Here is a 12152-nt window from a genome sequence, read left to right as displayed (position 1 = left end):
ATGCACCTTGAGTTTCATGTAATATTTATATGCTCTGATTCTATAAAAATGATATGGAAGTGAGAGTTGACACTCTGTGAAGGAACAGAGAGCAGAACCAGAACTGGTGGGTGGAGATACAATAGGAAGATTTTAGCTGAACATGAGAAAGGATATTCTGAAGAATGCCCTTGTGAGGAAGGGATTCCTCCCCGACTAGCAGCATGGGAACAGAGGTTGCTCGTGGTCAGGAGTGCTCTGCCTGGGCTGTAGTGGGCCAAAGTCTGGGTCAGATGACCACAAAGGTCAAACAAATCTGGAAGCCTGAGCGTAGAGAAGGCAAGGATTAAATCCCAGGTATTCCCAAAGTGCCAGAGAGTAGAGTAATAAATTGTACTGAACGATGCTTAGGATAATAGTAGCCACTCGGAATACTTGCTGTTTAATGATCAGTGCTTGCAGTTAGGGTTGAATGTAACTGATATATACAGCCCTGGATAGTTTGAGGTTAAAATGAGATCATCTGTGTGAAGGTGTTTTGCCGATTTTTAATGTTATAGCTGGGGTTCTCTAGAAAACAGAACCGACACAAGGACTTGGGGGCAGGTGATAGGTTGCATGCCCAGTAATTAGAGTGAATGAAAATTGCTGAGAACATGTAGTAAGTCCTATGTAAATGGTAGGCATGGTAACTCTTCCTAATAAAGAGTGAGGATTTTCCTGAGGATAAAGGCCTCTAGGCAGAGGAAAGGGTATTTCAAAATGGCTGAATGTGACAGAGCTGGGTAATCTCTAGGAAGGGAATATGTTTTTATTTGTAGGTTGGGAACAGGGAATTGAGTGAAGCCAGTAAGGCAGGCAAGCTTCCAATCACGAAGGCCTTGTGAGCCAGACCTCAGGAGTTGGGACAAATTCAAATATATTAAACCAGTGCAAAGCATCCCTAAAACTACATACAGAAAATAACAAAATTGAATTCAATAAAGGACCAGGAGAGTAAAAAGAGTTAAGTCCAAATGATGGAAGTGCCCACGAAGAGCAGAAACCAGGCATAAAGAATATTCAAGCCTGACTGTCTTGGTTTTTACACAAAATGTAGGAAAAGCTGATCTGAAAAGAACTGTTCCTTTTCTTTTTTTCTCTTTTCTTTCCTTTCTTTTCTCCCTTTGCTCTTTTTCTTCCTTTCTTCTTCCCTCTCTCCTCTGGGTCGCTGTCTGTCTCTCTCTCTTTTTTTTTTTTAACAACATCAAACACATTCAAAAGGGGACACAATTATAGATTTCCATGTGACCGTTCACTTACTGTTGGATACTCCCTGCCAGTAAATGCATTTGCAGTTTATAGGACAGAAACACTTGTAGTTAAAGCTGAAGTTCAAATGCAGTTTTATGTGCATGCAGGCATACTAAAATAAACATCTTGAAAGGATCTTAGATAATTTTCAGGGGTTATCATATTTGAATAAGGACAACTATCAGTTACACTATTGATAAAAAAAAAAAAAAAGTCCCAAGCCCAATGCTGAAATACTGAGTTCCTTATAGTGTCTTGAAGGCTGCATGTTGGTTCAGACCACTGTGCTTTTGCATCTTGCCATCCCTTTGGATTGATGGTTCACCAGCCTACGCCAGCCTCCCTTCACTGCCCTCCTGCTTACCCCCATCTAGATACCAGCTGCATTAGATCTTGTCCAGTTCATAGCCCCACAACACCAGCACATATTTTAGCATTGTCCTGAGCCCAGAGCATCTGTCTTTAACGAGCATAGAAATACCCCCAGAACCTTGTGAAGGTGCAGATTCCAATTTAGTAGGTCTGAGGTGGGACCAAGATTCTATATTTTAAACAATTTTCGTGATGCCACTATTGCCATTGGTCCGTGGACCATGCTTGGAGGGGCAAGATTTTAGCCCATCCTATTGCAATCATCAGTTCCTTTGTCTTTTTTGGCTCTTAAGACCAAGGAAGTTTTGTTTTGTGATTGCTAGTGTCTAGTAGGAGTCTGGCACAGGATAAGATACTCAGTAAACTCCTGGAGAATGTATGTGCATGCATTAGCTCATTAGCTCATTATCACAACCTGAGTTACTCGTTCCACCATCAGCCTTTTTCTTTTTCTAAGAAGACTCAGATGGAATAAGGAGCTAAAGCATTTCCATGTAGAGAGTGATGGAACCACTCCGAAGACGCTCTGCTGACTCCAAGTCTTGGGTTCTCTTCACTCCGTTTGCCTTCCAAAACCCCAACTGCAATGCAAGTGAGGCCCAAGGAGTGGAGAGACTTAAAAAAAAAAATAATAAAATGCAACTATTCCTAGTGCTGTGTTTAGGAGATTGGAACTTTACAATCTTAGCCTTAGAGAATACAGACAATATAAAGTTGCAGGAAATCCTTGGTCTTGAGAGATTTGGACCACACTCCAAACTTTGACGTTCTAAACCATTCTCACAGCTGAACAAATATGACATATATAATTGTCAAGCCCACCACTGATATTATGAATTAATTCTTGGGATTTATGGTGTTTTGCGCTCTCTTTTCAAAGCACCTTACCACCGTTAATTATTTAAGCTGCCTTACATCCCTCGGAGGAAGGACAGGGATATTATTCTGCCCTGAGCCTGGGGAGAGGTGGAAGTTGAGAGAGGTAATACCAGTGGTTGCCAGAGTCAAGGGGAAGGGAGATCATGTTGCACCTGAGTGAGCTCAGAGGGTTTTTTTTGTGGAGGAAATCCTGCTGGTGAGACAGGACGGGGCCTTCCTTATGGGTTTTTGAGTCAGAAGAGGAGAGTGCAAAGGCCATTTTAATATGGAACAATAAGATAATAGCTATCATTTATTGAATTCTTACTATGTGGCATGTAGCATGCTGTGTCCCTTACTATTTTTTATTTAATTCCATAAAAGAAATGTGATTTGGATGATGATGACAAAAATAACACCTACACTTATTGAGAACTCATGCCATGCAGGCACTTTACATGTCTTGCTTCTCTGTATCTTTATGGCAACCTCATAAAGCATATCTTGTTATTCCTGCATAACATGAGGGAATTAAATTACCTACCTCACATACTTGATATGTGATAAAACTAAGATTTGAATCCAGGTTTATCTGCCTCCAGCAGCTGGGCTCACACCGTTTGGTTGGTTCTGCTGGCAAATCATAGACCCTCTGAAGTTTCTCATCTGTAAAATGAGGATAATAATCTCTACCTTATAGATGTCCATGAAGATTCAATAAAACAGTGCATAGAAAGTGTCTCGTTCCCTGCTTGGTACATAGAGGTGTTTAATAGAAGCTGGTTTTTTCTTTCTCTTCTCCCTTATACATGTTCTTCCTGCTGGACTGTCTCTCAACAAATAACACCACCATCGTCTCAAAAGCTAAGGAAAATCTTAGAGGTCTTTAAAAAAATTTCTTACCCTTGTCACCCTCATGTAACCAACTGCCAGTCATCGTCCATGGATCCTGTCAGGAATGGAAACTTTCCGTCCAGCATCCTTCAATGGCAGCCATTTTGGTTTCAAGCCCCTCCTGCTTATGAAGCTGATTCCCGGTGACCTAGGACTCTAGGAATTTCTATAACTTATTTTCTACCACTTGCCTGCAGTATAAGTGCTGCTAACCTCTTGTGTCGGGTTCTCAGTATTTTACTGGGGAGTCCTCCTCTGTCCTCACTCAAATGAAGGAACAAGAAAGAGGACCCACTTGAAATGCATTATTCTAAGTGTGTGAGTGTCTCTCATCTTTGAGGCTCTTAACTTTCCGGGACTGGATTCAACATCCCTGGCATCAAGCAGACATTGGGTAATAAATTGAATCAAGTTCCCCTGCCTCCACCCTCCAAGTGGAGTTGAGGTAAACTCTTAATTTTGTGAGATAAGCTCTCTGACACCCAGGTGCAGTAAGTCATTTTGGGACAATAGAAGCCAGTAAGTAATAAATACCATTAGCATGAACAATGGACCCTAATATCGATCCTTATTCTCTTACTATTACCAGTAGCTTTGGGGCTTCCAGGAAACCATAGAAGGGGGAATTTTGTCCAACGGTCCCTGCTGCCTGTTGTCCACAATTAACAAAACCTGCTTTGTGATTGCTGGGGAAAGTTGGTCCGGTTGTCAGCTTTCAGTTTCCATTCTTTGGGCCGTAAAAACCTCTCTCCCTATATTGCCGTCACCTGGCAGACCAGGCTGCACTGGGTCCTTCACTGGCTGATACATCTGGTGGCTGCAGATAAGAACCAGGGCTGGGGAGTGGTTAGAACTTTGAAGCCCAAATGCTGAAGGGTTCCAGCTGGATTGTCTCTACAGGAGGTCTAACTGAATGATAGATAATGTCCCTTTCACTTACTTTGACTTATAAAAAAGACGTTGGAGAATCTAGACTCTTTACCTCTCTTCAGGATATTTTTCATTTCTAAAATATTTCCATTCCTAGGTCTTCACCATGTAATAGTAATAGTAATAATATTAATGGGTAACATTTATGTGGAGCTAAAGACGTGCCGATCTATTCTAAATACTTTAAATATATTAGTCTATATAATCCTCACAACAATCCTATGAGGCATGCATGGTATTATTATCCTGTCACTATTCTGATTTTGAGGTAGGCACTGAGAGGTTGGGTGACTTGTAGCTTGCCTGTGATCTAACCCAGGCACTGTGACTTGAATTGGAGAGCTGCACAATAATAAGTACAAAATAATAACAGCCACTTTGCACGATACTCAGAGTTCACAGTGAGTGTTCACAAGCATTATCTCCTTTTGTCACCGCAAGAATCTACTGGAGCAGACAAGGGACAGATAGGATGGCTTCATGCCTGGGAGGTTGCAGTATATAATAGTTGAGAGCATGAACTTTGAATTCGTAATGATATAGGTCTGAATTTTGGCTTTGAATGTCTGAACCTCAAGTTTTTTTTAGCAGTAAAATGGGGATGAAAATGACATTTCAGGGGCTTTGGGCAGGCTCAGTTGGTAGAGCATGTCACTCTTGATCTCGGGGTCATGAGTTTGAGGCCCACATTGGGCGTGGAGCCTACTTAAAAATTAAAAAATGACATTTCATAGGATTTTTGTGAGGATTAAATAAAGCAATATAAAGTACTTCATATTGCATTGACTGTTTTTTTTCGTTTTTAATTGTTTTATTGTTATGTTAATCACCATACATTATATCATTAGTTTTTGATGTAGTGTTCCATGATTCATTGTTTGTGCATAACACCCAGAGCTCCACGCAGAATGTGCCCTCTTTAATACCCATCACCGGGCTAACCCATCCCCCCACCCGCCTCCCCTCTAGAACCCTCAGTTTGTTTTTCAGAGTCCATCGTCTCTCATGGTTCGTCTCCCCCTCTGACTTACTCCCCTTCATTCTTCCCCTCCTGCTATCTTCTTCTTTTTCTTTTTTCTTAACATATGTTGCATTATTTGTTTCAGAAGTACAGATCTGTGATTCAACAGTCTTGCACAATTCACAGCGCTCACCATAGCACATACACTACCCAATGTCTATCACCCAGCCACCCCATCCCTCCCACCCCCCACCACTCCAGCAACCCTCAGTTTGTTTCCTGAGATTAAGAATTCCTCATATCAGTGAGGTCATATGATACATGTCTTTCTCTGATTGACTTATTTCACTCAGCATAACAGCCTCCAGTTCCATCCACGTCGTTGCAAATGGCACGATCTCATTCCTTTTGATGGCTGCATAATATTCCATTGTGTATATATACCACCTCTTTTTTTTTTTTTTTTTTTCAACCATCAGTGGCATTTTATTTGGGAAGTTTCTATATATTACATAGATGTTCCTTTCTCTTACCACCACCACACACCCCGTAAAAAAAAAAAAAAAAAAAAAAATCAGAAAGACTTAAAAAAAACCTAACATATAAAATCTCTTAACTAGTTTCTCTAGTCTTAGGTTAAAAAAACTTAAATGGTGCCTCTCCTTTATGACAATACTGCTTTTTCAGGAGAATTCATAGTCTGTCTTTATGGCTCACTACAGATTTCTACTCCTTCCTGGGGAAAAAATGGTCAATGTTTCTGCTTCCTTTTAATAAATTCCTTTCTTGATTATTACACATTATCATTCCCCACTTGACACCTTCTTAGAAACTTGATTGCTGGATGCATTTTTCATTTGGCAAAAATTCAATGTGGCTTTGCGTGGGATGTCTAAGTGTCAGAAACAGCAGTGTTGATGTTCTGATTTTGAGAGGGAAAATATATATAGAGATGCATACATTCCCGGAAGAACAAATGTAGGAGACTGAAATAGGGTGTGCACAGAGTTAAGAAGGCTGATAGACACTACTTGGTTTTGAATTCTGTGGCTGTCAGCCACTGAAGACTGCAGTGTAGGCCAGAATATAAATCTCTGCAGGAAGAAGTTTGGTCAGGCACTACGGAATGACAGAGTCGGCTTCATCTTGTTCCAAGTGTATCAGCACAGACACATGCCAGGAGGGGCAGTACGCTCACTTGCAAGGAGCCGTTCCCTGTGAATGATCATTTATGAGCATTTCTGCAAATGCTCTGTAAACCTAGGCACCGGGGGAAGAGAAAAGAAGCATCCTCTGAAAATATACTTCCATCTCTAACTCACCCAAGCCCCCAGGTCTCCTGAGCTGTGTGACTTGCAAAGCCAAAATGGAGTTTAAGTACGTGTCCTTCTAGGTCATCTGAAAGCGGGTTCACTGGGGCCATCTCCGAAGATCTGGGTGAGTGCAGGGCAGCAGCAAGCCTACCCAGAAGGGTACGCCTTAATGATCTTCACATCGTCCACAGGGCGGTCCTGGGGGTTTGTTTCCACCATTCCTACTCGATTCACCATTCCTATACCCTGGCACACGCGGCCAAAAATGGTGTGCTTGCCGTCAAGCCACTGGGTGGGGGCTAGGGTCACGAAAAACTGGCTGCCGTTGGTGTCTGGCCCCGCATTGGCCATGGCGAGAATTCCAGCCCCCGTGAATTTCAGGTCTGGATGAAGTTCATCCTCAAACTGCTTGCCATAGATAGACGCACCACCCCGACCTGTCCCTGTTGGGTCACCTCCCTGGATCATGAAGTCTTTGATGATCCTGTGGAACTTGGTGCCATTGTAGTAACCTCGACGTGCCAACTCAGCAAAATTTTTACAGGTCTTCGGAGCATGCTTCCAATATAACTCCAGCACAATGATCCCCATGCTGGTCTCCAAGTATACGTTGGGCGGTTGCCAGGAGTCTGGGGGGATCGCCGCCATAGCGCAGCCGACCGAATCCTGCAGCAAAGCTACCTCCGGTGTCGGTTCGTGGGGACCCTCTGCTGCTGCGCACACTTCCGGTCTTCGTTGTTCAACCTTTGCGATGCCAAGATCTGGGGAGGCAGAGACAAGGAAGAAGAAGAATCTCCCGTCCAAGGCCGAGAAACCGGGATGTGAGGCGAAAACAAGCTGCCTGCAAAGACGGAAAAAAGTGCAAGCTCCATTGTAGAGGTGGTCCCCAGGTGAAAAAAAGCTATACCACCTCTTCTTTATCCATTCATCTGTCGATGGCCATCTTGGCTCCTTCCACAGTTTGGCTATTGTGGACATTGCTGCTATAAACATCGGGGTGCACGTACCCCTTCGGATCCCTACATTTGTATCTTTGGGATAAATACCCAGTAGTGCAATTGCTGGATCCTATGGTAGCTCTATTTTCAACTGTTTGAGGAACCTCCATACTGTTTTCCAAAGTGGTTGCACCAGCTTGCATTCCCACCAACAGTGTACGAGGGTTCCCCTTTCTCCGCATCCCCGCCAACATCTCTCGTTTCCTGACTTGTTCATTTTAGCCATTCTGAATGGTGTGAGGTGGTATCTCATTGAGGTTTTGATGTGGATTTCCCTGATGCCGAGTGATGTTGAGCACTTTTTCATGTGTCTGTTGACCATTTGGATGTCTTCTTTGGAAAAATGTCTGTTCATGTCTTCTGCCCATTTCTTGATTGGATTATTTGTTCTTTGGGTGTTGAGTTTGATAAGTTCTTTATAGATTTTGGATACTAGCCCTTTATCTGATATGTCATTGGCAAATATTTTCTCCCATTCTGTTGGTTGTCTTTTGGTTTTGTGGACTGTTTCTTTTGCTGTGCAAAAGCTTTTTACCTTAATGAAATCCCAATATTTCATTTTCGCCCTTGCTTCCCTTGCCTCTGGCGATGTTTCTAGGAAGAGGTTGCTGCGGCTGAGGTCGAAGAGGTTGCTACCTGTGTTCTCCTTTAGGATTTTGATGGACTCCTGTCTCACGTTTAGGTCTTTCAACCATTTGGAGTCTATTTTTGTGTGTGGTGTAAGGAAATGGTCCAGTTTCATTCTTTTGCATCTGGCTGTCCAATTTTCCCAACACCATTTGGTGAAGAGACTGTCTTTTTTCCATTGGACATTCTTTCCTGCTTTGTCAAAGATGAGTTGACCATCGAGTTGAGGGTCCATTTCTGGGCTCTCGATTCTGTTCCATTGATCTATGTGTCTGTTTTCGTGCCAGTACCATACTGTCTTGATGATGACAGCTTTGTAATAGAGCTGGAAGTCTGGAATTGTGATGCAGCCAGCTTTGTTTTTCTTTTTCAATACTCCTCTGGCTATTCGGGCTATCTTCTGGTTCCATACAAATTTTAGGATTATTTGTTCCATTTCCTTGAAAAAAGTGGTTGGTATTTTGATGGGGATTGCATTGAATGTGTAGATTGCTCTAGGTAGCATTGACATCTTCACAATGTTTGTTCTTCCAATCCATGAGTATGGAACGTTTTTCCATTTCTTTGTGTCTTCTTCCATTTCTTTCATGAGTATTTTATAGTTTTCTGAGTACAGATCCTTTGCCTCTTTGGTTAAATTTATCCCTAGGTATCTTATGGTTTTGGGTGCAATTGTAAATGGGATCAAATCCTTAATTAGTCTCTATTCTGTCTTGTTGTTGGTGTATAGGAGTGCCACTGATTTCTGTGCATTGATTTTATATCCTGCTACTTTGCTGAATTCCTGTATGAGTTCTAGCAGTTTTGGGGTGGAGTCTTTTGGGTTTTCCATATACAGTATCATATCATCTGCAAAGAGTGAGAGTTTGACTTCCTCTTTGCCGATTTGGATGCCTTTGATTTCTTTTCGTTGTCTGATTGCTGTGGCTAGGACTTCTAATACTATGGTGAATAGCAGTGGTGATAGTGGACATCCCTGCCACGTTCCTGACCTTAGGGGGAAAGCTCTCAGCTTTTCCCCGTTGAGAATGATATTGACTGTAGGTTTTTCATAGATGGCTTTTATGATATTAAGGTATGTACCCTCTATCCCTATCCTCTGAAGAGTTTTGATCAAGAAAGGATGCTGTACATTGTCAAATACTTTTTCTGCATCTATTGAGAGGATCATATGATTCTTGTTCTCTCTTTTGTTAATGTATCGTATCACGTTGATTGATTTGTGGTTGTTGAACCAGCCTTGCAGCCCAGGGATAAATCCCACTTGGTCATGGTGAATAATCCTTTTAATGTACTGTTGGATCCTATTGGCTAGTATTTTGGTGAGAATTTTTGCATCCATGTTCATCAAGGATATTGGTCTGTAATTCTCCTTTTTGATGGGATCTTTGTCTGGTTTTGGGATCAAGGTAATGGTGGCCTCATAAAATAAGTTTGGAAGTTTTCCTTCCATTTCTATTTTTTGGAACAGTTTCAGGAGAGTATGTATTAATTCTTCTTTAAATGTCTGATAGAATTCCCCTGGGAAGCCATCTGGCCCCGGGCTTTTGTTTGTTGGGAGATTTTTGATGACTGCTTCAATTTCCTTAGTGGGTATAGGTCTGTTCAGGTTTTCTATTTCTTCCTGGTTCAATTAAGGTAGCTGATACATCTCTAGGAATGCATCCATTTCTTCCAGGTTATCTAATTTGCTGGCATAGAGTTGCTCCTAATATGTTCTTATAATTGTTTGTATGTCTTTGGTGTTGGTTGTGATCTCTCCTCTTTCATTCATGATTTTGTTGATTTGGGTCATTTCTCTTTTCTTTTCGTTAAGTCTGGCCAGGGCTTTATCAATCTTGTGAATTCTTTCAAAGAACCAGCTCCTAGTTTCGTTGATCTGTTCTACTGTTCTTTTGGTTTCTGGTTCATTGATTTCTGCTCTGATCCTTATTATTTCTCTTCTCCTGCTAGGTTCAGACTTTATTTGCTGTTCTTTCTCCAGCTCCTTTAGTGTAGGGTTAGGTTGTGTATTTGAGACCTTTCTTGTTTCTTGAGAGAGGCTTGTATTGCTATATACTTTCCTCTCAGTACTGCCTTTGCTGCATCCCAAAGATTTTGAACAGTTGTGTTTTCATTTTCATTGGTTTCCATGAATTTTTTAAATTCTTCTTTAATTTCCTGGTTGACCTATTCATTCTTTAGTAGGATGCCCTTTAGCCTCCATGTATTTGAGTTCTTTCTGACTTTCCTCTTGTGATTGAGCTCTAGTTTCAAAGCATTGTGGTCTGAAAATATGCAGGCAATAATCCCAATGTTTTGGTACCGGTTGAGACCTGAATTGTGACCCGGGATGTGATTAATTCTGGAGAATGTTCCATGGGCACTAGAGAAGAATGTGTATTCCGTTGCTTTGGGATGGAATGTTCTGAATATGTCTGTGAAGTCCATTTGGTCCAGTGTGTCATTTAAAGTCTTTATTTCCTCGTTGATCTTTTGCTTAGATGATCTGTCCATTTCAGTCAGGGGGGTGTTAAAGTCCCCCACTATTATTGTATTGTTGTCAATGTGTTTCTTTGCTTTTGTTATTAATTGCCTTATATAATTGGCCACTCCCATGCTGGGGGCATAGATATTTACAATTGTAGGTCTTCTTGTTGGATAGACCCTTTAAGTAGGATATAGTGTCCTTCTTTATCTCTTATTACAGTCTTTGTTTTAAAATCTAATTTGTCTGATATAAGGAGTGCCATCCCAGCTTTCTTTTGGTGTCCATTAGCATGGTAAATGGTTTTCCACCCCCTCACTTTCAATGTGGGGGTGTCTTTGGGTCTAAAAGGAGTCTCTTGCAGACAGCATATCGATGGGTCTTGTTTTTTAATCCAATCTGATAGCCTATGTCTTTTGATTGGGGCATTTAGCCCATTTGTATTCAGGGTAACTATTGAAAGGTATGAATTTAGTGCCATTGTATTGCCTGTAAGGTGACTGTTACTGTATATTGTCTGTGTTCCTTTCTGATCTATGCTGCTTTTAGGCTCTCTCTTTGTTTAGAGGACCCCTTTCATTATTTCTTGTAGGGCTGGTTTCGTGTTTGCAAATTCCTTTAGTTTTTGTTTGTCCTGGAAGCTTTTTATCTCTCCTTCAATTTTCAATGAGAGCCTAGCTGGATATAGTATTCTTGGCTGCATATTTTTCTCGTTTAGTGCTCTGAAGATATCATGCCAGTGCTTTCTGGCCTGCCAGGTCTCTGTGGATAGGTCTGTTGCCAATCTAATGTTTCTACCTTTATAGGTTACATATCTCTTCTCCTGAGCTGCTTTCAGGATTTTCTCTTTGTCTCTGAGACTCGTAAGTTTTACTATTAGATGTCGGGGTGTTGACCTATTTTTATTGATTTTGAGAGGGGTTCTCTGTGCCTCCTGGATTTGGATGCCTGTTTCCTTCCCCACATTAGGGAAGTTCTCTGCTATTATTTGCTTCAATATACCTTCTGCCCCTCTCTCTCTTTCTTCTTCTTCTGGGATCCCAATTACTCTAATGTTGTTTCATCTTATCATATCACTTATCTCTCGAATTTTGCCCTCGTGATCCTGTAGTTGTTTCTCTTTTTCTCAGCCTCTTTATTTTCCATCATTTGGTCTTCTATATCGCTGATTCTCTCTTCTGCCTCAGTTATCCTAGCAGTTAGTACCCCCATTTTTGATTGCACCTCATTAATAGCCTTTTTGATTTCGACTTGGTTAGATTTTAGTTCTTTTATTTCTCCAGAAAGGGCTTCTCTAATAACTTGCACACTTTTTTCAAGCCCAGCTAGTATCTTTAAAGTCATGATTCTGAACCCTAGGTCTGACATTGTACTAATGTCCGTATTGAGTAGGTCCCTGGCAGATGGTACTACCTCTTGTTCTTTTTGCTGAGGTGATTTTTTTCATCTTGTCATTTTGT

At 41.4% G+C, this 12152-nt stretch overlaps 1 protein-coding gene across 1 annotated transcript; it reads right to left on the bottom strand.

Moving 5' to 3' along the window:
• Nucleotides 1-5759: 5759 nt before the first annotated feature.
• LOC113926720 (peptidyl-prolyl cis-trans isomerase-like 1) lies at nt 5760-7332 on the bottom strand. Its single transcript, XM_035727414.1, has one exon. The coding sequence runs from the start codon at nt 7246-7248 to the stop codon at nt 6748-6750; it is 501 nt and encodes a 166-aa protein (XP_035583307.1). The 5' UTR covers nt 7249-7332; the 3' UTR covers nt 5760-6747.
• Between the last annotated feature and the right edge of the window lie 4820 nt (nt 7333-12152).

The sequence above is a fragment of the Zalophus californianus genome, chromosome 4 (genome assembly GCF_009762305.2).
Source record: "Zalophus californianus isolate mZalCal1 chromosome 4, mZalCal1.pri.v2, whole genome shotgun sequence".
Classification (NCBI taxonomy): domain Eukaryota; kingdom Metazoa; phylum Chordata; class Mammalia; order Carnivora; family Otariidae; genus Zalophus; species Zalophus californianus.
This window is presented reverse-complemented; position numbering and strand designations above follow the sequence as displayed.

Coding starts and splice junctions, on each gene's coding strand:
- LOC113926720 (XM_035727414.1), bottom strand. CDS start 7,248: ATGGCGGCGATCCCCCCAGACTCCTGGCAACCGCCCAACGTATACTTG.